The sequence below is a fragment of the Varroa jacobsoni genome, unplaced genomic scaffold (genome assembly GCF_002532875.2).
Source record: "Varroa jacobsoni isolate VJ856 unplaced genomic scaffold, vjacob_1.0 scaffold_773, whole genome shotgun sequence".
Lineage (NCBI taxonomy): Eukaryota > Metazoa > Arthropoda > Arachnida > Mesostigmata > Varroidae > Varroa > Varroa jacobsoni.
Genome location: NW_019213675.1, coordinates 242,492 through 268,402, shown reverse-complemented (window position 1 = coordinate 268,402; position 25,911 = coordinate 242,492). Strand labels below are relative to the sequence as shown.

At 41.1% G+C, this 25,911-nt stretch overlaps 1 protein-coding gene across 4 annotated transcripts in view; it reads right to left on the bottom strand.

The window, feature by feature from the left end:
• Positions 1–25,911, bottom strand: part of LOC111263553 (sodium/calcium exchanger Calx) — a 40,744-nt gene that overhangs the window by 9,771 nt on the left and 5,062 nt on the right. Inside the window, exons 2-7 of one of the 4 annotated variants that reach the window (XM_022838731.2) lie at positions 14,352–14,629; positions 6,216–6,447; positions 2,888–2,970; positions 2,367–2,426; positions 1,358–1,526; positions 537–782 (exon numbers count right to left, since the gene is read on the bottom strand). In XM_022838731.2, the coding sequence (XP_022694466.1) occupies positions 537–782; positions 1,358–1,526; positions 2,367–2,426; positions 2,888–2,970; positions 6,216–6,345 (688 nt within the window). In that variant the 5' untranslated portion in view covers positions 6,346–6,447; positions 14,352–14,629. Of the gene's footprint in view, positions 1–536; positions 783–1,357; positions 1,527–2,366; positions 2,427–2,887; positions 2,971–6,215; positions 6,448–14,351; positions 14,630–25,911 lie in introns of those variants that run through there. The other 3 variants (XM_022838729.2, XM_022838732.2, XM_022838733.2) reach the window with 3 other exon arrangements.

Here is a 25,911-nt window from a genome sequence, read left to right as displayed (position 1 = left end):
GGTCAGAGCAACGAGAAATGCGTACGTGACAACGCCTTGCACATGTGTATAAAGAATTTATGCCAGTTCATTTAGCAGGCACGCGTCTACAAACTCATGGAACTTGAATAGGGACGCTCTTCCCCAGTTGTATCATTCTGTAAAAAGTGCAATAAATGGTTCCTAAAAACATGCAATCTATCGACTATTGTTCAACTATGGGCCTACTCCATCAGTTTTTTCCTTCTCGTCCTTTTTCTTTCCCGCCGACCTGATGTATGCTAGTTGTACTCGGAATGAGAGCCCGTAACAATAGCAGTAACAATAATCATCTGTGATTCTAGTCATATATAGTAATTTAGGACCAGCTATTTGCTATGATGGCTCTATTAATGTGGTGTGAATTTAAGCGCTGCAATTTCACTTGTAAGCCTTGTAACGAATCTAATCTTTGGAAACCTTTAGTCGAATAACATATAGATGCTAAACTATGCAGCCGTTGCTCATCATTTTATAATTTATTACGGCGCTTCAGAGCAAGATATATGGGCACTAACCTTTTTCAGCTAGATAGGCGAGAAGTACAAGTACAAAGAAGAAAAGCAGAGTAAGGATACCTTCCCACAAGTCAACCACATCGGGGGTAACCAAAACGAGAACGATCAGCAACCAAACATATGCAAAAATTGAGAACGATGCTGTTACAGCGAACACTTTAATCATGCGAATACGCCTCGTCTCGCCAGCTGGAATCGCTACCACGCAGACGCTGCAGATCACTAACAGGTTAAAAGCCGCCGATCCTGACCAACAGCAGGAAAAAAAAAAAAAAGCATTGTTATTGGCCGGGTTTATGCCACCAAAAACGCGCATGCGTTTATTCAAATTGTATCTTGCCCGCTCTAATTGATAAAAAACAAAAAACAGAAACGGATTAGAATGGTGCCACCCACCCCCGAATATACCCACCCAGTATTATTAGTCTGTACGATTGTAGTACATCGTATGTGTGTTCGACTAAGCTACTGAACACTGAATCATCACACTTAAATATTCCCAATCAATACAATTTCCCTCACTTACGATTCAAAACCTATAAACGATAACCTATAAATGTAGGCTTGTGTCTTTCATGTTGATTTCAGTACCTCAGTATATTTCATTTGACACCGAAGATGCTTCTCTGAACTCTGGCCCAGTTTGCCACAGCATAGTTGGGAGCAGTAAGTGGAAAAACTACAATTTCCAGGGCCAAAGCAGTTTATCGTTATAGTTGAACGAAATGAGAAATATCATAGCAGACTGAAGACGTGAGAGCATAATGGCATGACACGACAATGGTCAGAGGTATGTTCTGTCAGTGGCAGCAAACCCTTACCGACGATGGTGCCGGGACCAAGTTCTCCTGCGTGGAAGTCATTTCCAATAATCTCGATAATGCTTAGAAGAATTTCGGGCGCGGACGAGCCGAGAGCCATAAGAGTGAGATTTACGACCGTTTCATTCCACACCTTTACCTCAATTACCTCAGGTTCACTATCTGGCATCTACGGAAATTTGAAGCAAATTTTTCGTAGTTGGGGTATTATTGTAGTGCTTGTAAGAACGTTGTGGACCAATCGGCACGCACGCACGCACGCACGCACGTACGCACACATACGCACACGCACGGAGGCGAACACTCATATTGATTCGATGTAGAGGAGTTATTTGGATTGTGATTTTAAATCTATGATCTGACGTGGCAGTTGTGAAGTTTGTGCCTTTTTATGCATATACTTGGAGGTAGCACCATAGATGTTCCTATACAAATATATGAAAAATTCAGCTTCAACTAATTGCATTTTTCGATAATTTAAGCGTTAGTACGTTTCGATTTGGCATGCATATAAATACTTGAACGTATAATTTTGTTTAAATCATATATTACTCGACGATAGGAACTGTTATTATTTGTAAACGGATTGATTTAAAATTTTTGCATAGTTACATTATTGTGGTAAAAATATTTTATCCTTAAACCAGGGAGCCTGATCTGGGCACTGTACTTTTAACGAATATGCCGCTGCTCTACAGCCGCTAGTAATCGCCAAGAACTATCTTTTTATTCTGTTTGCTGATCCTATGATATGCTACGAGATGAGTTTCACGCCCGCCAACTCTGCCTGTAATCATATAGAACCTGGATAACTATCGTAATACGTCGATGTATCGCTTTCTAAAAGAGAGCTAGTTAAAAGCAGTGAGTTTTTAGGATACATTTAGAGTGCGCTTACCAACGTCGTGCAGGAAATTTTTACATACGCCATCGGTCAAATCATTCCATTCATACATGAAGTAAAGCAAAAAGCGTTTGGTAAATTGTTAGACGATAGTTAGTTACCAACCAAGACAATGTCGCTGTCGGGTTCAAAGTGGCCATCTCCGTACACTCTGAGAACCTTTTTCTAGAAACGTGAGCAGCAGTCAGGACAAAAACGAATGTTAAAGAGCACAGATCATTGTTATTTAGATCAGGCAATCTAGCCAAATTATTACAAAAGGCGTTGACGAGGCAACGGCAATCGTTACAGGCCGACCTGGTCATGCAACACGTTCTCACGTGTAATTTTTTCATGTCACGCATACCCTGACGATATATCGTTAGGCTCGACATTAGCGTTACATAATCACTTCTAGAATATACAGTCCACGGTTACAATGATGCACAAAAAACCTTTTAATAACACTAAGTGTGAGGTGAGTACTCTGTCGATATTATTTAAGCCGTATGTCGCACTATTTGTTGTCTTCGCATAGTCGTTAAACTTGTAAATTATTAATAGATGCTAGATACGAATACGATGTTGTAGTAACGCCATCATTTGAAGAGGCTTTTAAATGGCGGTCATCTCTCTTTGTAGAATACCTGTGGAGAAAGTGTGATTTTTCTAGTTTTCGAAGTGATCTTCTCGATGGAACACATGAAGATGTCAGCTATGATAGCAACACCTGAAAAACAGAACGGTAAACATAGGTGAATATATGCATCAGCTGACAATACCTAGAACCTGCTTTTCTTGCATATTCCTTTCAACAAGACGATGCGTATATATATGCGACGAAAGTCTTTGGAGCACTGCATCTATTCGCACATGCTGAATTTTCCAGTACCTTCTTGATGCACTTTAATCAGAATCTATCTCCTAGTGAAACTTGCGAGAAACACAGACGTTACTGTCTTGAATATGGGGGTTTGGGGTACTGGCCGTACGGGGTTGCAGCCTTTCCACCAAGAAGCCCGCTACTTAACGTTTATTGAGAGCTAGTTACAGTTAAAAACAAACAGATCCTGTTGAATCTTATGTAAGTTACATTTCCACGACGGTTTACACGAATCGAGTCCACGCCTAGAACACGGACCTTGTCACCGCTGAAATTATGAGCCCGATTACACGACGAGACGTGTTCTGATTATTGTGATAGAGTGATGCACATTCACATCCTGCTGGCCGGTTACCTCAGTAACGGCCGCAGAGGCCCTCGGTACGGAGACAGAAGGCACACGTGCTCTGGATCTGTAACGGATATGATGTCGTCCGCGCGGACGTTGACATCAACGACCGTGACAACGAGCCAATAGACCCCAGATATTTATAGAGTGGACCAGTGTCCTCCAAATGAAGAAAGCGACTCCCACTAGAAGGAAACAGAGCCGCACATCTTCAATCGGAGATATCCCTTTTGCCTGGCACGTGTCTTGGATTTGCCATGATATCCATGGGAACCACGTATCTATGTCATTGTATTCCATGGGGCAGCAGTAACAGGATAGTATGCAAAACACAGCGAAGAAGGGAGAACAGCCAAGCGTGAGAGTGAGGGGCTGTGGACGATGCAGAGGGCGAACGGCAGAACGGGATAGATGATACAGCCAAAGTAAATGATTGTAATCTGTTGGTGACGGACTATTTGCTCAACAGATAGTTCGTTTGTGATTTGAAGGGATTATAAACAACTGACGGAGTTGAGTTGACGGATACGGCGAGGCTCGGGTACACATGAGAGTCTGCTCGATTGACGTGAAACTACACAAAAATGAGGATGTACGCTTGACCGATGCAGAAGCCAAGCGAAATTGATGCTCAAGTGATTATATAGTGCTACATTTACATTACGCTACCAAGACAACAGGTTGTAATTCTAAATGCATGTCTCTATTCAAACAAGTTTCATAGACGTATGATAGGGAAGCTTTTCCACATAAGATTTCGTATCGGTTTATCATAACGGGCGCTCACTTGTCGATTGTAGCATGTCTCTATTGCCGAATTAAATAGGTAATGTTTTAAGGCGACTATTTCTATATTTAATATATTTGTTGTCTATATTTGTAAGCAAAGCTAGTATCGTCGATACTAAATATGCCTGATAATTTACCCTTAATATCCAAGCCTTCATCGCCAAACAAACATATGATGTTGAATTACCATGCCGAAGTCCTACATCGATCGTTTATTATGGATACCTCTCTAGGTATATTGGAGATGTTAGGGAACACCTTTCTTTCTATATGTGTTTTAAACCAATTCACTGATTATGTCAAAGACGAGATAACCTTATATCTGGTAAATAGTTACGGTTAGGTTGACTTCTTTTTGCAATACATTCACTGCGATGAAAGATTAGCTTTCTTCGTTAGCGGGTATTACATTCGAGTTAATCCACACGTCGTGGCGTTGCACAATCTGCACATCTAACACTACCAGCTTTGTTTCCATTGACTGTGTTCGTCTATGGCATCGCAGAATCTACTCTCTCAAGTAGGTTCACTCATTTCAATGATTCAAAGGAGATGACCCCCCTGAAATAGTCGGTACGACAAGCTTTAGCGCTTTGGACCAAGTGTAAAATAGGACCAACAGCTCTCCATTCAAAAGCTTCCGGTTTCAGGGTCAGTCGGCTCGACAACTTTGGGCTTCCCCAGGCATCTCTCCCCTGGGCGCTTTCTCGGGGGTTATTTTTGATGGCCGTCAAGGAGAAGTCGTGGCTGGCTGCGCTTGCACAGCGCTCAAAAGAGCTACTATTCTTGTGGGCGTATGGAAGGTGAGGCCATGTAAAGGGACGGTCAGGGGCTTTTGAAGGGATATGCGGGATGCTTGTTGGAAAAAGCTCTACAGAGTGTACTGAAGAGTGGGGCAAAGAGAAAAGACAGTTACGTTGCCAAGGGAAACACGAGGATAGGCAGAAACAAAACGAGGCAGCAGAAGAAGAAAAGCACGAAACGTTAGTCTGTGTCTGTGGCTGCTGCTGCTGCTGCTGCTGCTGCTAGTCCCCTCGTAGTGGTGGTGCTGCTAAAAGCATATTGAGTGCACTTTGATGAGGAGATGATCTCAGTGCAGAGGAAAGAACGGGGGACTGCGCTAGAGAGGGCGGGAACACGGCACCGGACCGGGATAGGAATTGAAACAGGGAGAGAGAATAGCGCAGACAATGTGGGGCTTGGAATGGTAGCCGTGGATCGTTACGAACAACAATGGAAGATGGGGGCGAGATGCGATAGTAATACAGGTCGTAGAGGTTGTACGAAGCAGGGACCATTAGGCTAGAGAAACAAGAGAAGCACTGGACTCCTGGAGAAAACACAAGAAGCTTGCAGTGAACGGGAGCAAGGGGTTACTGGGGGCGAATCAGAGCAGGGTGGCAAGAGGCTGTCCAAGAGGATAATCAAGGACTGATAGCGATGGCAGCGGCAGAGTAGCTACTAGAAGCGGCGGTAATGGAAAGTGGAAGTGCAAGATAGTTGAATAAGCGAAGGTGAGTGAGGTAGGCAATCCGGTCCGTGATGGTTCTGTTTCAACTAGGTTTAGGCAATGACTAGAAAAAAATGCTACAAAGAAATGTAGAGTCCAACTTATTTGAGAGTTCTTATCGACGACTCAAGATTAACATTCCGTTGGAGTCACGACGAACATAACTAGCTTGTTGACTAAAGTTGACGGAAGTGAGATCTGTACTACGCTGTTTGTTCATTCATTTTAACTTATCTATAGTTCTGACAGCGTTCTCCTTTAAGAAGTTCGATTGAAAATTCTGGCTGAAGCATTCATATGTGTAAGGTCGAAGCTAAGCTTATCAAAATCGGTGGAATATTATGCACGTTCCCAAGTAGCTCAGACTATTTATCTAAAGCGCCGTGAAATCCATAGTGGTCCTTATGAATACCTAAATCTGAGATGATATGTAAGTGAGCCTACCCAGAAAACAGTAGAGTAGTCCGGCGAAATATAAAAACGCCCGTGTATATTGATTCCATTCGCCCTCATTGATGATCGGTAAAATGAGGCCTGGACTGCACCCATGATACCATCCATCAGTTTTGTTCATTCTGACCGTCTGAAGACCCCTTGTCAGGGGGCTTTTATCCAGATTTATGAACAGTTGAGAGGATCCTTAACCGGAGGCGCCGATCGCTTGCTGAACCAATGCCTGCAAAACGTGACAACGAAAAGCGAAGAGGTGGACTCAAAGAAATAATAGGTCTGCATATAAACATTAAACAAGAAGAAAAGCATTTAAACAAGGTATTACATATCCTGAACATTGATGACGATGATGATAATAATAATAATAATATTATTGTAAGTATATACGACAATTTAGGTGAATGTTAGTATTACTGTTATTACAATTTGAGCCTGAAGCCGTTCAGAATGCTTCAAAAAAAACAAAAGGTTAAGCACAAAACTACTGATGTCTGTTGTGGTACCGTCACAAATGCTATCGCTGAAATAAACGGCAACTGTAATATAATAATCTAAAGAAATTGCCTGCAAGCCTATCTGGGATTGGTGATTTGTCTTTGAAACGTATTCCGGTATCATATGTTCTATGTGAAATTGTACCGTAAATGTTCTGGTTATTAGAAGAAAATTTCACAACTACAAAGAACCACTTAGAACTGAAGACTTTATGATAGCTGAACCCCACAGCCGTCACACTACTGAGCAAAGGAGAGCTGTGTTATAAAGTAAAATAGCGATAAGCCTCTGCACAAGGATCGCGTCCGATTTGTTGTTTGTTTGTTTGTTTACGCAGCTGAATCATCATCAAGTAATGCTCAGACATACCGAAAATTCATGTGGCTTAAATGCGTATATCAGTAAAACGATTTTCTGGTCTGCATTTCTACTACAGACCTTTATTACATACTAAATAGGTCTACAGAGGCTCATACCAGAGCATCGCTAGAAACATCATATGTCAAATAGAAGAATGGAGGTAAGACCTGCTCTTGCTTATAAGGATGGCAACGACAAATTCATTGAAATAACAACTACGGATGGGCCGTAATACTCACTCCCTTCAGTGTATAAACTTTGATTCCAGCCCCAAGGGAATTCGATTAATGCCTAGAGCCCTAAGTCTTACGCAACCTATCACTTCGGTGATACGAGCCTGTGATTAGCTAGACGCTAGAGTATCAGCGCACTACTCAGGCTATCGCAGTTGCTAGAAGGAGGAAAATTCTTATCGCTCAATCTGTGTCCCCAGGGCATCCACTCGAGACTATACAGTACACGGGGGCGGAGAGTATCTAGTCTAGTCTAGTCCAGGTGTACCTTGAAGAAAAAGAGGGGTGCTCTGGTCCACCGGCGCCACCGTCGTCGCTGGTACCGCCGCCCCCTCTGGCAGCTCCCCCCTCCTTGCGCGAAGCTATCCATACGGCTACAGGCAGTTAGTTGTCTGCAAGCCTAGCGAAGGTGGATGTTATAGCTTGGGCCTTGTCTCCTGCCACCTCATCATGTTACTTCGTTCAGCCTCGTTCTGTCCTTCTACTCTTCTCTCTTCCCTGTATTTGTGCGTACCATGACACCATAGAGCTAGCGCTATTTGCTTCCATATTTACCCCCGCCTTTGACAAGAGCGTGATCGGAGGTTAGGATGCCGAGGTGCTACAGTGATGTCAAATTTGACAGGGACGTGTCTGGGAGTACATTTGAACGCCATCGACTTGTGTTCGTTGCGTTTCATTGTACAACACGATTGCAGCAACAAGCACTGCTAGGATTAGCCTTTTCGCGTATGTTCACTGAAGCGGTATATGTTCTGCAGTAAAAACAATTGTTAATGATACAAGTCGGTCGTTCGGAGAACAAGCCTGGTCCTTTTTATCGCAATTATAATTTGTTACATCGTGCGTTCTTGTTCAAGGCGGGAAGTCTTTGTCCCTATCTCGAAAATCGTTGCATGAAGTACCGAGGCGATAAGCCCTCGAGCAATGGCGATACTCTCTGCAGGTGTGTAAGTAGCACCTTGTTTGCCGAAAAACGTCGCTCAATTTCCCTAGATCTGTAAACTTTCGTATTCAATAATATTATCATTTTTAAATGTTAAGTTTTCCACGAAAATAATAGGCTATATAATTTAACCCTATAAGAAATTAGCTGAGCGTTATATTTAAATGTCTCTAGATCCAAACTAAACGGTCGTCATCCTGTGCTATAGTGCCTTCAGTACGAGTCGAACATCTTGAACAAGGCTCTAACTAAGGCTCTAAATTTTTTAGTTTTGACGCACACAAGCTTAGCCTAACGGCAGAACGCTTTCATCCTTGGAAAATATCGGTTTAACGCTAAAGGGAACACGAAGATTGTCCATAGACATTCATGTAACTCCTGAGCAAAATTGGTTTTCGGATATTATGGGAACAGTAAAAGAAAATTAAAAAATGAAAACAAAAGTTACATACCTATACCTTGTTGTATACAATAAACGAACTTTGGTTTTAGAAAAAAAAAAAGCAATTTCTTAGTCATTGTTATAGGGTCGATGACGCAGAAATTCTAATCCATGTCCATACAAAAAAATGCCAAGCACATAGAGATTTTAATGTTACGTACTCACTTGTTTCACCCTGAGATAATGAATAGCGGAATAATAACAAATGTTAATTACAGAATGAAAAAAAAATCGCTGATAGGAAAGAACACAAGCAGAAACTGTAACAAAACAACGACATAAATAGAGAGCATAAGTTTTTTTTTTAAAAAAGGGCTGGTGACTTTCAGTACGAATATGCCCGGTCAGCTACCGAGGAACAATGTCGCTACGGAGGCTACAATAACGGATGAATGCGAACAGTTTTTTTTAAAGAGTAATGAAATAGGCCAGGTAGCACCTAGTGCATATGTCTGCTACGGGACATATGCAAACAAAGAATGAATCAGTATTTAAGCTCGGGATCGACTGGCCGCAGCCGCTCTCGGTCCCGGTATCCGTATTTAACCATACAAATGTCCATCGCTCGCGTGCTAATAATTCCAGCTTACCAACAATTTTCATAATTAAAATAACCTCTTTTTTAAGGCCTAGATCATCACCCCTGTTTTCATAATATTTTCAATTCGATTACTGTAATTGCTGTTTCGTTCAATTTACAATAGAAGGGACACTGTCGCTCTTTGCAGAATCATTCAAAAATATTTAGATAATGTGCCTTACTTAATAAACAAGACCTTAATCTTACTTCAGTAATTATATATTATTTTTGATCAGCGAACATGCTCCGCGCGAACGTGAATATATGTCGCTCTTGCCTGTCTTTTCGTAAAAAATGCATGTGTCACCTTTTCTGCTCCTGTCCAAGGCGTAATTCGAGTAATTCTGTACCGTATATACGTAATTCTACCGAAACAACGCCATTTCAGTTAAAACGAGTGCTTTTACCTTTACTTGCCTGCTTGACCTTGTAAACCAATTGATTCATTCCTGCCAGCTCCAGTTTTATTATCTCTTACAAAATTATGAAAGTACGTGAAGCACATCGTGTGAAGGCTATCGGTTACCCATTGGAGAACGCGAACAAGCCATAGAAAGTGTACTAATAAATTATCGAATGTTGCAAAAGTCATTTTTTACTTTCCTCTTGAGGAACCTATGAAAGCTAATTTTAAATGGTCGCATAAATGACTGCTTCGGGAAAGCAAACACAAAGAACATGCCGCTTCTTCTAAACACGCCTATTTTTCGAAATACTTCCTGCCCAGAAGTGTTAGCCGGTGAAGACTAACGGACAACGTTTATCCACATAGAGCTGTGTCAGTCGAGGGCGAGTATGAAAATCAAGTGAAAAATGACAGTAACCAGCAGCTGCTGCTACTGCTGCTGCATCTTCTTCTTGCATTTGCCTCACTATCTACGATAGCAACGGCACCCCGCCGCGTAAGCGAATTTAGCCGCCAGGCCTTGAAGTTCAGCACAGCTGTACTGAATTTAGCGACAACACTTGTCGAGTCGACATCTCGTCAACACTGTTCGCCCCATATATAGATATATACAGCGCATGATCGTGCTGATTAGATTGAGCAACTGCAAACTGCGCAGTATTCGACAGGGGCCTGTCGGTTCTTCGAATTCGTCTCCTTCAGATTTTACTCGGTTGCTCAGTCACTCATCCACTCACGCCCCTTGTAGTATACGTAGCAAGGAGCATGATCAGGAGACATCATGCTGGGCGGGCGAGCAGTCACCCGAGTGTAGTGCCGACCGTTGAAGGTAATGCACCGAAAGGAAAACGGTTCGAACATATGCCATCGCCGTCGCAGACCATCTCTCCTTTGAAAAGTGATCTTTTGCCAGATGCAAAAACAAGAAGGGGGCTTCCATCAGATGCTTTCAGATTATATAAGGGTTGACTGCTATGCGAGAGCTGTCTGGGAGAACTGCATTATTAAGTTGATCAATTTCATTTCACTCTTCTTATTCGAATATGCAGATTTAATCTGGTCTCTTTCGCGTTTTGACGGATATTGTATTAGATAAGAACATCTAGCAAGAAACGAGGCACAAATGTGGGCCTGAAGTACTGACTGACCCACCTGTACGGATAGGTATATATAGTAGTTATTACACAACGATAGGGTGAATACTGGAGGGGTAAACGAGGATGGTTACCTGCGTTTAACGCAACCGGGATAAACATATTTTCTTTTTATATCAGCAAATCGAACTAATTAATGTTATTACAATCATCGTAACACTTTCTGTATGACTACCAACTATGTGTATTATGCGTGCATCGGACCCTTTCTGAATCTTAAACAGGAAGTGTTGACTACCTTTGATTATATAATCTTGTGGTAGGTTTGCCGTAATCCGCCCCGTATGCCATTAGAAAATGACTTTTTTTTTTTGACGAGAAAGGTTTCGTCGTGACGAGAGAAACGACTTCCGTCTTGGTCACTAATGTCAATGAAAACTGTTCATTGGGTACTCTATTGGATGATCCAAGGGCAGCGTGTAGGCGCCGAGCAACGAAAGATACGAACTCGCGAAAGTCAACACAGGCTAGCAGTCAAATGGCCTGCGGATCGATCCAATCAATCGCGATAAGCTGCTAAAAAGCCAACAGGGTTTGTACATGAACATGACTAGAGATACGTTGTGTTTGTCACTAATCCAGTAGTACTAATATAGAAGCCAAAGGCTAAGAGTGAATTGGAGCACTTCGTTTGAAGATAAATTTCCAATTTGATTCTTAACAAATGACAACAGCCAGAACTCTATGGATTCACCCCTCAATGACGCCTTCATTAATACGTATTAATAATAATGTTGTAATATGAACATCACAAAATCTTCCTGTCGCTCTGAAAGCGGCAATAACAATGAAAGCGTAGCGTTTTCCAGTGTATTAGACTACAAAGTCTGTCCTGATAGTCAATGGCGAGTTCAGCCGTAATGAAAATTGCCTATACAAAGATATACGATTATACAATCATTAGTTGCACGGAGTAATGGAATTTGTATCTATCTCTCAAATATATAAAATTTCAAAGACAAAACCTGATTGCGACACCTGGACCCTAGAGAAAATTCAGGCCGCTTGTGTTGTTTCACCACCCTCTCTCCATGCCTTTCCATTCATTATCATTTATTACAGTTGTTGCTATTATTGTTAAACCCTATTACCGTAGTAGAAAATAGTCTGCAAGATAAGGACAATACCTATCGAGTAACCGCAAGAGCGAAACTGAAAATCGTCCATATTGTAAATACATTTCCTACAGATGTAGTCGACTCGGATCACTTTCGTATCAAAAAACGGCCAATTCAGGTTCAGTGATGCTGGCGCTGACGACCGCAACCATCTCAGAAGGGCTGACAAATCTTTGATATTAGGCAGCTTATCCTCCTGGCCGGATATCTCTGTAAAGAACGACCGCGATTACAATCACCCCCTCTGCGCTTCTCAGCGTTTGCTATGGTTGAGGTGGCTGCTATTGCAAATTCTAGCTCCTGTTTGCTGCCAGTAGCTCAGTAGGGTGTGTATATGGCATTCGAAGTGATTGTTTCTTCCACCTGCTGGCGTGCGCCTGCGTCTGGCTGGTGAGGCGGGCGTAGCGATATGTAACCCAAGAGCAGACGTTGTACTGCCACATGTCGGATTGGCGTTTGCCTGAATCTCCGTCTGCCACTCAGACAAACCAAACGAAGCGAACGTTATCCTCGTGCACCCACTCATATAGTCTTCATGCGTGCACTGGCCGTCTGTCCAATTCTCCTCCTCCTTACTGTTCTTCTAATGCTGTTCCTCGATCTTCGGAACAGGGACCTCGCGCACACGGCTGCCGCTATGATCGGCTGGTTTTCAATCTCAAATCTCTTTCTACTCTGGTCCCCACCGTTGCGTCCCCTACTATCTCTTATCATCTGTCATCTTCATCTTTTTCGTTTTTCTGTGTCTCCCTTGCTCGATGTCCTCGTCGGAGTGCTTTGCACATACGAGTAGCTGTATTTAGGCTTCCCTGACTTCTCCCAAGCCTTCGTTGCATCTTTACACTGCCTCTTACACATCCGACCCTGTGGCCAAATGTGCTGATAACGCTGATAAGTCACAATGAATAAATACATTGCAAGGCTGATATTGGATGAGGGAAGAGGGAGCAGCATTCCACCTTGCAATGGCTAGCTAGCGGTGGTAATGATAGTGGTCGCTAAGTAGCAATGGCGCACAGGTTCACTAAAGTATACACACGATACAAATGACACTTACAAAGACACATCAGTTTATTCTGATCGGGAGACTACAAACAAGTTTGGAGGCAGTTTCAGTCGGCGATGCGAATTAGGGGTGCTTAAGTATCACGGGTGAAAGGTAGCTTTGTGTGCCTGTAGCAGCGACGGGGTGATAATAGATAAAGCGACTCCGATCTGGCAGGGTTGGTGTTTGACAAACCCCAGCCAATATGCAACGAGCGTAGGCTGAGGCCAGCGTGAACTACGGGATTTGTGGGCGGTTAGACAGATTAACTGACCATGGATGTGTCAAAATGCTTCTTTTTGAATGTACGCTTGTTTCATTGAAGGTGGGTAAAGCAGTGGCTCGAGAGGAAATGAACCTATGCACGTTGCTTTTTTGTATGTATGTATGTATGTATGTATCGAAGAACGTAATGAAAGTGTTTAGAACGAGGCGAAGAAGGTCGATGCTGATACATTTCGTTCGATGCGCAAGGAGAATGGGTATTTATCGGGCAGATCGTTGCCCTTCGCAATGGGTGCTGTGGTAACTTCGCAATCATAGTCGCTTTATAGATTTATAAATAAATTTTACGAGAGATGCTGGCCATCCGTTATCTGCCTTTAACTATCTTTTGCCACCCGTTTTAGAATATCAAGAAGCTTGCTGCTGTAGACGCCGCCATTACCGAATAAGGCAATCCATCAAGTTTACATATATATTCAGTGAAGTCTCAAATGGGATAGTAAAACAAGGGCCTATAAGTAACTTAATTAAGCTTATACCGGGGAGCAAGCACAAAAGAAATTTTACAAACGTTATGATTTCGATCACTATAGTTTAGTGGGGAAGGTAATAGGGACAGGCACAGACAATTAAGGTTACAGTTACCCATAATAAAGTTTCAGCCGATGCTCTATGAATCAATATGAAGACTAGATACTAGTAGTACAAAATAAAGCGGACTATGCGGTGGAGTATGGCCTCTAAGGTGTGATAGCAATATCGCCAGCGACATTACCATGAATGAACCTGGCTGGTTTCGTATTTTGTTTCAAAAACAAAAACCTGCAATTGAGTTCATTAAGATTGTGTAACCAAAAAAAGGAAACCCTATAGTGAAGATTCCCGATAGAGATAGTGAAGAAAATCATCTACTATATTGGATGTATTGAGACATCGGTTCTGTATGAAAGACAAATGCTTCAGTTATGCAAAATCGCAGTTGACGCGTTTGAGGTAATTAACGCCTGTGTATCACCTAATTTGTTCTTACGATTGAGCTGAATAATTATCTTCAAGACTGCAAAAACTAACAAATGTCTCAGACGTAAAATTCATCACATTTTTTAGTTCTTCCAGTCCTCACCTGTAACGATGCGGTGGAACAAATCCAGCGGGTTTTTGAGTGCGTTAAGCTGTCACACAGTGATTGATGGGTCTGCATTTGCTCCGAATTCGGGTCCTTCGGCACAGTTCTTGCTGTAAGCCTTGTTGCCTCGAAATTATCTTTCAACACGGTCCGACATAACTGGTGTAAAATGTCTGACTCTTCTACGAATCTTCTAAAAGTGGCTCGACCATCCTCCACCATGAGTGATTTTGCTTTTTCGAGGTTTTTCGACCGTACTCACTGTGACTGGTCGCCTGAAACGAGGATAGCCTTCAATGCTTTCTCGTCCGCCGCAAAACCGTTCGTGCCACTTGTACACTCGGTAATGATTCATAGCTTGATCCCCAAAAGCTTCCTGCGTCATCGGTTCCACTTGGAGCTTCTAGTTTACAAAAATATAACACATGCTCATTGGTCCTTTATTTCGTTTTCTAAAAACACAAAATACAATCGAAAGTCACCCACTTCAAAGCGCCAAATGCAAAGCGCAAGATCGAACGCTTTCAATGGCCCGTGGCTATCACGGAGCGGCGTTTAGCCGAGAAAAGCGAGACTTTTCTCTATACTTTTTTAAGCCAGGATCATTGCGGCGTTGTTTGTATACTATCGTTGGATATGAATATTGAACAGTTCCGTTATTTTTCTATCTGCTATTTTTAACCAACTGCTATGCGAGATTCCTTGTTGTTTTGAGTGTTACTTTCGATACTTTCATATCATTCCTGTAGTATGTGAGCTGCTTTCCAGTAGAAGTAGAATATTCAACAATATGGCGCAGTTAGCCTTTTTTTTTTTGTTTTTTTTGTTTGATACAAAAACGGTATTCTGTAGTATAAGCGGTGTAGGGCTCTGGTTTGAGGTGGTGCGTCTATTTTCGCTCCTGTACATGCGTACAGTTAGTTCGTTTCCTCATTAGACCGTGTTCGATGTGCATCTATAATCTCCCAGTTCGTCCTGTCATTGTCTCAAGCCATTTATTCTATCTTCAATTGAAATGCAGCTGTATTTATTGTTGCTTAGTTTGCGGGGGCTGGAGGATCATTTCGATTTACAACACATCATCCAGATAGGAATAGCAGACAAGAAACAGCAGTGCCCCCTACCCGATACGTTCTTATATTAGCGTGAGATTCTAGCTTCGCAAACACGGAATATACGTACATTACGCAGTCAAAGGACAATCTGCGTCAGTGGCAGTAGGGCGTCTGTTGTGCTTAGTGGTTGTATGCGGGACTTATTCAGCAGCGCATCTATATGAGTTTAATAGGCTTCGGCCTGTGGTCGTGTTGTCGATAAATGAGAGGCCACATCAGGACGTAGCGAAAGGCTTGTTGGTATGTCGTTCGCAATGCGGGATGGCCGAATCATTCATTACCAATGCTAACAATTCACGCGTCCCTTTCTCGTGTACCTGATAATCTGCAATGGTCCAAGCGTGCTATTTGTCTGTTAACTGCTTCATACTTTTATTGCGATAGCGTTACGAGGTTAATGTGGGCAGCGGCGTAAGACGGACACTTTCTAGATACAACAAGATATGAATGTCACCCGTTCGATGCTTAGCAAAAATGGCGTCGTATAGCTTAGCCAGCAATATCGAACAAGTCGGTCATTTCCTTTCCAAGGAAAATCACCAACAGACCAATCAAGTCCCGAAGAACAAAATGTAGCGATAATAGATAACACGCTTTACTTATCAATTGCTCATGATTCGACTCCGGGTAAGTATGGAACTTAATTACAGTAGATCGATGAATTGCATACCTCATAACAAAACCCAATCACGTCCTTTCAAATCACTGTTTTGCTCTATTTGTCGTAGACTATACAGAGGGCTGCGTTACAACCCGTAAACAGAAAACCTCGATCTGGACGAACTTGTCCATATTCATAGAACCGTAGAGGCTATCGACAAGTTCTCAAGGTACTGTGTACGATCTACATTCATTTTTTTATGCGGTTAAAACTAACCACCGAAGTGGTTCATTAAACGTTTTAATAAAAATTAAGTTACATAGTGACAACGATTTATGAGTGAGAGAGACTCGTGCATTTTCACCATTTTAATAATAATAATACGCGGGGTTTAACATGATCAATCTTTCAAATACATTTAGAAAAGTGTAAATAGTAAATCATCATACTTATAATCATCATCATCATCACGCTTCTCAATATATATAAGACATTGTATATCGTCAGAACAGGTACCCGACGCCAATTTATTTCCTAAATATTTTAAGTATAGCACAGAATTTTCAGGTGTAGAGTTATGTCGTATATAAATGCCACACACTAACCCTTCTGTGTCTGATGAAGATAAAACCTCGAAGCTTAACCTTCCACTTATTCAATCCATATTGCCTAATTCCATCAATGCTATGATCAGAATCACTCGGACGTTAGCACTATTGAATGAAAAAAGCATCGCCTAACGACCATGCATAAAAGAATTGCACCTCCCTATTCTCATGTTCTGCTTTGAGGAACACTGCAACAAACGGAAGTTGCAGTCTGTATGACAATAAAAACAACACTGCTGTATTGATATTAGAAAGAGCAGAATAAATTCGTTTTAAGAACAGCATTAAAACTATAATATAAACTATAATGGCATTTAGTTAATGCTCATTGGCGTAAAATCAATTCTTCAGTCCAGTCCTTGTATTACAGCAAAAATGATTAGGGCCTTAGTATTTACGAGAAGTTTTAGAAAAATACTTATGGCATCTGTTAGAGTCTCCGTACGATCGTAACTAGTTTCACTATTTCAGTGGCTCACGCTTTGTAGCTAATGAGTTAATTTTATTGAGGGTATATCTTGAGGGTTGTGTGCATAGAGCAGGGCTTGTTGATGAATTTGTCGTCGCACACTTGTTACCATTGGACTATATATATGGAGTTGAACCAGGCAGGGAGTACGAATATTGTGAAACTTCCTGATAAATGGAATATACAGCTTCTAGCTAAATACGTTTGTTCTAATAGTGATTGAGTAGAACTCGAATTTGTTTTCTTCAAGTGCCGCCCCCTGGTGGCTGGCTGATGTCATTGCCTCTTATGCTCCTTCGATTAAGCCCCAATCGGACAGAAAACGTCTAAAGCGTGACGTCGTGTGCAGCATCTACGTGAAGGCTTACTATATTCAGAAGCTGGACGACAGATAGCAAAAACGTTTTCCTATAAAACCACGTAACTGAGTCGTTTGCCATTTTTTCGCCTCTGAATATTTGAGTGATGACGTCGTATCATTTCTTTTCTATTAGCGAATATATTTACTGATCAAGTGAATCACTCGCTGGTTGTTAAAAAAATATTTTTCCTTAATTAAGCCTCATAATACTAGGTTTTTTGCTCTGTGTACAAGCGTTTACTTAAACTAAATTAAAAAAAGGTTTATTGCACAGTAAAAATAAATAAGTAAATGTATAAATTATGATTGGTTTATGATAGTGGAACGCTAAGAATTAAGCATCTAACTGGTTCTAGTCAAGGCTCAACGATGGTACATTATAAGGCCATTATATACACGTAGGGGCCTCGTTCAATCAGTCAGTGAAGTGAGGAAGAACGACGATTTTCACAGCAAACCATATGATAGAACTACCGTGTCATTACGCAAAAACGACTAGTGCGACAGTCCGCTAATCTTCATTGAAACCATTCAAGATCCAGTAATCTTCATTGAAATTCGACGTCAAAATTGAATAACGATGTAAAATATTGAAAAAAATGTGCATTATTATTATTAATGTGGATTTCGTCAAATAGTTGTTATCAGGTCGATAAATAAATGAAAGATATTTTCCATACAACCTGAATAATAGCGGAATGAACGTCTTGTTTCTGTAGGACTATAGCCGGTCCGAAGCATCGCTTATTGTCACCATGCACTTAACTTTGACACGACGTCCTCTAAAGGTGGTGCATACCCAAAGCCGATTTTGTTGGGGACCTCGCCCCATGTCACGAAATACTGACATTTCATCGTTTCTTAAGGGTTCCTGTCGTCTGCCCGTTTCTGCGCGACGATCCAGTTTAATGCTTGCTTACAATAAAGCCCTCCTACGAAGCGTCCCGCTCGCTATTAAATCAAGCATCTTACGTAATGAATATTACCTACGATTGTGGCCCCCCCATTGTCTTCAGGGGGTTCAGCCGTTTGTTCGCTTAGTAGCTCTACGTTGCCCTGCAACATACCAAAGCACCGGGTTCTCGCTGGTGTATGACGGTCAGTGTTACGTCTTATAGAGCTAGCTAAGCTAAAATGACGTTCTGCTGTTGTTCTTCATATATATATATATATATATATATATATATATATATATATATATAGAACTAATGAATAGAAGCTTTTTTTAGATTGAAAACGAGCAAAGCAACCTACACTCGCAGTTCTTCATGAACTTTCATAAATTCAAGTAATAATAATGCGTTATAATTTGCTTAGAAACGAATAATACTTGTGCGGATCAAGATCTCACTGAAATCATTATTTCATTCGTTCTTGCTTTGCAAACTCACCACTTGTCCTAGATTGTCGTACTAATACTGACAAGCCTGGCTTTCATTCAGTATCATATTGGAAAATTGTCAAAGCAAACGCTGAAATTCGTCACATATCGATAAGAAACAAGACTGAAAGCCTGGACATGCCTGGTCCTATATGGTCAAATTTTGAACAATTAAGCACTCCTTGCTGGACAATTCTAATACATGGACAATGCCCCGGTAACGTAAAAGTTAGTTCGGTAAATATATCAAACAACGGATCTCGCTTTGCTAACGCCCTGCTTACGCATCTTTGAGAATATCTTGAATAATTAAAGTTTAACTGTAGGCTTTCGTATATCTTCGCTTTGCCTCATCTTACAGGCATTTCCTTACGATAGCTCCTTGGAATTCATCAAAATGACTCCTAGTCTTGGCGACAATTTCGGAGCAGCTCTTTGGTCAATAACAGCTACACCAATGCTGTGGCCTTCAATGGCCTGGTAACATATCGAGCTTTGCCTCTTCTTAGAATTTAAATAACTTTTTTTTTAACAAAATTATCATTCTATTCCTAGTTACCCTCTTTTTTAATAGACAAATAGTCACGCTTCTTCACAAATAGTCGATGAAGGGTGGTGGAATTCACCGTTGTCTTTTCTACCTGCTGTTTTCCGCCATGAAGCTCTTTATATCGAACAGCGAACTTTGGCCTGTAACTCTAGTAGAAGGCCATCCCTATTCCTGCATCAATCGCAACCGTTAATGCCATCACTATTAGCATTGGGGTGGCAGCCTGACTGCGGCGCTGCTGGCGTCGGCGGAACGCGTCCTCCTTAACGTCATTTGATCCGCAAAAAAAAGCCGTCCCCAATTCCAACCAAATGGATGATGAAGCAATCGCATTTCGCTGGCACCATTAGTACTGGGCTGTAATTACGTTACCACCACCATCGCCGTGTGTATGATGATGATGATGACGACGATGACGAACCCAGGCAGCACCGAACTGCAAACGATTTTGACAGTTCTTCGCTTTTATATTAGTATTTCTTTTTCATAAGCTTCGTATTTCACTGTATTTCCTCATTGGTCGTATTTCTTTGGACTCTCGTTTTTTCTTTGCAGTTTGTATTTTACGGCCGCTAATTCCGGCAGGCCGACAACAACGGTCCCGTTGCTTCTGCATTGATGTCTTCACACCGTCGGCCAGTGAACACAGTCGTAATAAAAGGGACGTTTTCTTTTACGATCGTACATTGGCCTGGACATCTCCTCCCACACGGGCCATCAGGTTTCCCCAGACGGCGGAGCATCGGAACTTAGCTTCGCAGACATCTAACAATTACAACGACAGTGACGACGACAAAAAGAACAATAACATCGACAAAGCAGATCTTGAAGCTTGGCTACACCGCAGCCACTACGGAGACTGATCAAAACATTTCAGTCCGCTTTAGCAGCAAAGATCACTATTATCATTGCCGAAATCGTCACCGCCATCTAAAAAATACGTGAAATATGGACGTGAGCAAAACAGATGAATGGTTTTCTGAACCTCACAGCGTTTGTTTAGTTCCACTCCTTGACGTCAGGCGGTGCATCGCCAATAAATATACGCTACTTTACGTTTTCAGATGGGTTTCCATATAGGGTAAAATCGAATGTCAAAAAATATGTCGCACTGCCAAATTATCGCCTCCTGAAATAAACTAATTATGCACGAAACAATGATTATAATAACACATCATATTATTACACAAAATATGAATGATATTAATATCTATGACTAGGCTTGGTTGAAGGCGGACTACCCTAGTGTGGTATCATAAAATGATATACGATAAAATATCGTAAACATAAGAAGGAGCGTACACTATTCATATTAACTTGGTAATACTTTCATCCTGCATGTGAGATAGAAAAAAAGGACATGGAACAATTATAGCATTGTTGTACAAGTATATGGACAAGCAGTGAATTATAGCATATTATACGAACCTGCGTCGGTGCTACATGTCGTACTTGTCCATCTTGTCATGGAGCTGACTGGAAAGCTAGTCCAACAAAGGCTTAGATGTTCTGTTAGCGAAACTTCGCTCCCTCCCCACACCTTTTACGGGCCTTGCCGCGCATTTACTCGAATCATATCTTGCATGCTTGGAGCACACACCGCGCCACGCTTCTATATATATATATATATAAATATATGTATGTATGTATGTATGTATGTAGCTTATCGTAAAGTGCTTGCTGAGACAATCTCCCTATTCCGACACTCTGTCGAGGCAGACAAGCGAGTTGAAGCAGTAAATAACCCCATTTCTTGCTTTCGATAAAGCTAAGGTTTACTCATCGTCATCATCATCATAACCAGTTAGTGGCTATCTTTTTTCTTTTCGTTCCTTTTTCTTTTGGAAAAAGATTGTAATAAGCGTATCTATGTCCAATTACGCTGTACCGCATAGCGAAATACTTCAGATCGTGCTGAGTGTACAATGTGGCGGATCACGTAGGCATAAGTTAAAGACCGCGCCCCCTTCAGTGGGTCTCCCACCCGTCTTTTAACCTATCGGTTCGTGCTAAATGTAAACTTTAAAACTGTGCAGTATATTAGCTCACGCACGTTCGCGTACATACGATTATGTCCTTCTGCTAAAGTTAGCGGTATAGAATACAAGGACCAGTTATCGATGAATGCGAAAAGCTGATCTTGTTGTCGTCGTAGTCGTTTGCCGCCACTGCTAATCACAGATAAGTAGGTAACAATATCAGCAGTCCTAGATAAAGAAAAATGGCCGTATTTTTTCTAGTTGTAGTTGGTATAATCGTTCAACTAACCCCGAGTAATTATGTAGCGATTATTCGTTTCGACGAACGATCTGAAAGCTCTGTTTGAAGAATCTTCTGCTATTGATGATTATGATGAACACTATAAACGTTAATATAATTGGCCGGTAAAAACAGCACGAGCTAACCTGTTACTGTTTCTAACAAAGTGACAAATAGAACGCGCAAACAGCGTACCAGCCCAATAACTAGCCTCGCTTCCGTCAATGGGGTGGGATACCCCATTTTGATATTTTCACTCAGATAACCATAGATCGTTTAAAGATGACCTAAATGGGTCCTGTGGCTTCGGGTGGTTTTTTTTTTCTCGTAATTTTCGTGTTTGTGTGATAGCATTGCCGTTGTATCCATGCGGTTCGCCTGTCAGCTATTCAGCTCGTATAACGGAAAGAGGACTGATCCTATTTAGTCGAATTCCGTTAGCGGTGACGGCGGCACGCGAGCCTCGTATATTCAATGCGCCACCGCTATTTCATCGTTGCCGTTCGCGCTATTGCGAATGAACTTTGCAGGTGCGCGTCAGACCACACAGTCAGGCGCGCAGACCAAGCGAGGAAACGAACATCAAAATCAGATCAGTCACAGCCATTGATGATGGCAAAGATGGAAACGTAAGGATTAGGTGAATTGTCTGATTTCCGATAAATAGGTTCCGTACCGTGGCCGCGGACCGGCACGATAACGCTTGAGAGCAGTGTCTTATGTAGCGCGCTTAGCCCTTTGCTGCACTTGTCAATGAAGACAACAACAGCTACAACACCGTTAACGGTACGGACGGAAAATTCACCGACTGACTCCATGCTACCTGTCAGAGTAAAATGAAATTCCGTTTTTCCATCGAAGAATGGAGCCGATAGCAACACAACATTTCTGTGTGCCTAGAGCGTTGACGCTGTCTTGCACCGCTACGTTAATAGTACGTTCACCATTCCCAATGCTGTTATTATGAACAGAAACGATTTTACATTGGCCACCCGTTGCTTGTATATTTTATGTCTCGACCCGCTAGTACCTGAAACAAACGTTGCTGGATACAAAAAAAATACAGTTCCACTCAATTTGTACATACGATGTTGTTACAACCAATCCTTAAATGGCATTTTAAATTTAATTTTTTTTTCAGTTTACAAATTGCTTATTAATTGTTTATATATATATATATATATATATGGTAGGATGACACCGTATGGGCCAGAATGGGTCAAAATTGTCTTAACGCTGCCGTTGGAAACAACCGGTTCCACACGATAGAAAAGCACTACACCACTATACGAGTGTTCGTCATAGATTTCTATTATGTAGCCTAAATGGGCTCCCTATAATTTTTTCATATACAATAATATACCAATTGAAGACGTTTGTGTCGTTGACCTCAATGATTTCGTGCAAAGAAGCTAAGCGTTCAATAAAGCTGAAAGGAAAATGTTTTTCTTCCTAAAAAAAACGATGATAATGGCTAAAGCAGCCGACACGTTGTAATCAGTTACAAAGTTAGGCAGGAACAGTTGCAATGCGCATACCGTTCCCTAGTTAACTTAATCGCTTTCAAACCGGCTTAATTATTGTGGTTTATTATTATAGGTACGAATAATTAACTATGGTAAGTTCTGACCGATGGCCATACCAGACACGTGATGCCAATAAAGTGAGCAAAACTTCTTTTAAAAACAACGACGTGTTGCACAATGGGGCAAAACTACGACGCCTTAATTGAATACAGCGTATGTACATATCTGTATTCCTAGTATGCTGAGCTTTTCGCGAGAGCTTTAGGTACACTTTGTTTAGTATATATATATATATATATACTCGGATTCGAACCCGGACCACAACTCGTGCCTAGCACTAGCAGCCACATACGTTACCCACGGGATCAAGGTGGTCATGTGATATAACTGAAGAAACACGAAAAAAATTATAGACATACAAAATGAGGAAAATATTTTTTATATATTTCCTTTATATATATATTTCTTATATATTTAACGGCCCTTTAAAATTCGGAAGCTCTATTTGCATCGAAAGTAAAAATCAACGTTTCGCTGAACGAAGTGGCCCATATAGCTTAACATTATATACATTATTCAGCGTGGCTGAATAATTATCCGGAGGTGAATTCCCCTTTTTCAGTGGCAATCTTTTTTTATAATAGGCTATAATGCTACTAGTTAAGTTGCTAGTTATTACTAGTTAGAATAGATGGAAATAGTTCCCGATTTATTAGGCCGCGTTGCTAAAACATTTGAATTTCAATTCTTTATCTATAATAATATGATAAATGGTGACCAATGTGGGCAAAAACGAACAGGACACAATTGCGGCTAATAAGAAGAAAATTAGTATTTTAATTTTATTACCCTTACAAAGATATAGCTTACAAAGTGATAACGGAGGCAGAGTTCAAGGAATTAAGTTACTCTTCTATATGACTGTAACTTAATCGTCTGTGCGAGATGACGGCGTATCATTCGGGAAAGTTGAGTCTCGGAATGAGGTCTTAGCGAAGCTATACTGGTAGCCACAACCGTAAAAAAACAGAGGATGAAATGGAAAACAATTTACAACAAATAATTGATCCATCTGTAAGTCGTGATAATGCCCCAAACTAAACCAGTCCCGATGTACAACGATCAATAAATAGCGCATTGTGTCTTCTTCACTTCGATACCTGAGCATGGAACTGCTATACCATGCCATACTGTCTTCCTATGTGATGAATTATCATAGTGCAAGCGAAACCGAATGATTACCCAATATTTCAATAATGGAAAAGAGGCAACGAAGGGTTTTTTTTTTTAAATTACAACACATTATGCTATAAAAATTATAATATATAATTTTGTTACATATCGCTTAGTAATTTTTAACCCTAATCGCTCGTTGCTGCACATTATATGAAACTGTACTCTTGCATAAGTTGCAACAACGCTTTGAACGTCTCACATATACTGGAAATATAGTGTCCCATATATCTTCACATTGGTTCAAATCTCTGTGGCACTCAAGGTTATCATGTTATATAAGTCAATTTTACACGTTAAGCACGCATAACTTAGAATTTCGTTAAGCGAGCCGCGCGCCTGCATCGTTCATCGTTGATCATATACGTGTACCCCTTAGACGACACATTGCTGTTTGTAGAAGATGTGGGATACAGATTCAAGCTCTTTCCGATTGGGAATTTATCTGCACGCAGGAGACAAAGATGGCGGAAATGGATATGGACCGTTATAGTGAGGTATCTCTGACCAATGAGGTTTAAACAAGGCCGGACAGAACGAATCGGTTTCTGTACATGGGTTCATCACATCAGATATGGACTACTCACTTAGCAGGGGCTACGTGTGTCTGCACAAGACATGGGGCAATATGCCTCATGAACTATGTTGAATCATGTGGTGCAGTACCATGGTCGAGTAGGCTTTCCAATCAGGACACAGATCTTCGAATTTAATTTTTTTCTTCAGTTCATATAACACAATTCTAATTTCAAAACTTAAATACTCTATCCGTATAAAATAGCGACAATATAATGATTTTCATAATACGTAATTTCCTTTTAGTTCGCTTTTGAATGTAGCTTTGAAGGGGGCGAAGAACAAGCTTATTGTTATTATTTACCGTTCAACGAAGCCTGAATTAAATTCGAAAAAAAACTACTTAGTCGCCCCATTTTTTTAAACTCGGTCAAATCTAAAAATCTAGTAACGCAAATCGTACAAATCTGAACCGTGTGCACTGAAAAAAATTCTATGCAGGCAACGCTTCTTTTTTTGAGAGCAACAAAATGACCCATGCGGTTCCATTTTCCTCTATGCATGTACATATAAACGAGCTAGTAAATCAGCTCGAGTAAACAAATGATAATGGTGCTAATTATAAACATTTGACGATACTGGATTTCATTATATATTCATTCATGTTTGAGATGCTTAACGTATAATGGAAAGACTATTTTTCAGTTTATAGCTCTATTGGAAACACTGCTAAGAAGCGTGGATGATGCCCAGTATGGAAATGTTAGCCTGCTTATCGCTAGTCTACGCCGATATTGGACGGTCGTGATGACGACTCTTTTGGTGCTGACGGTAGGCTACTGCTACGACAAGATCAGAGAACAAATTAGAAAATGAAACAACAACTACGTAACATTCATACGCTATCTATTGTAAAAGTAAGCATTTTTTTTATATAT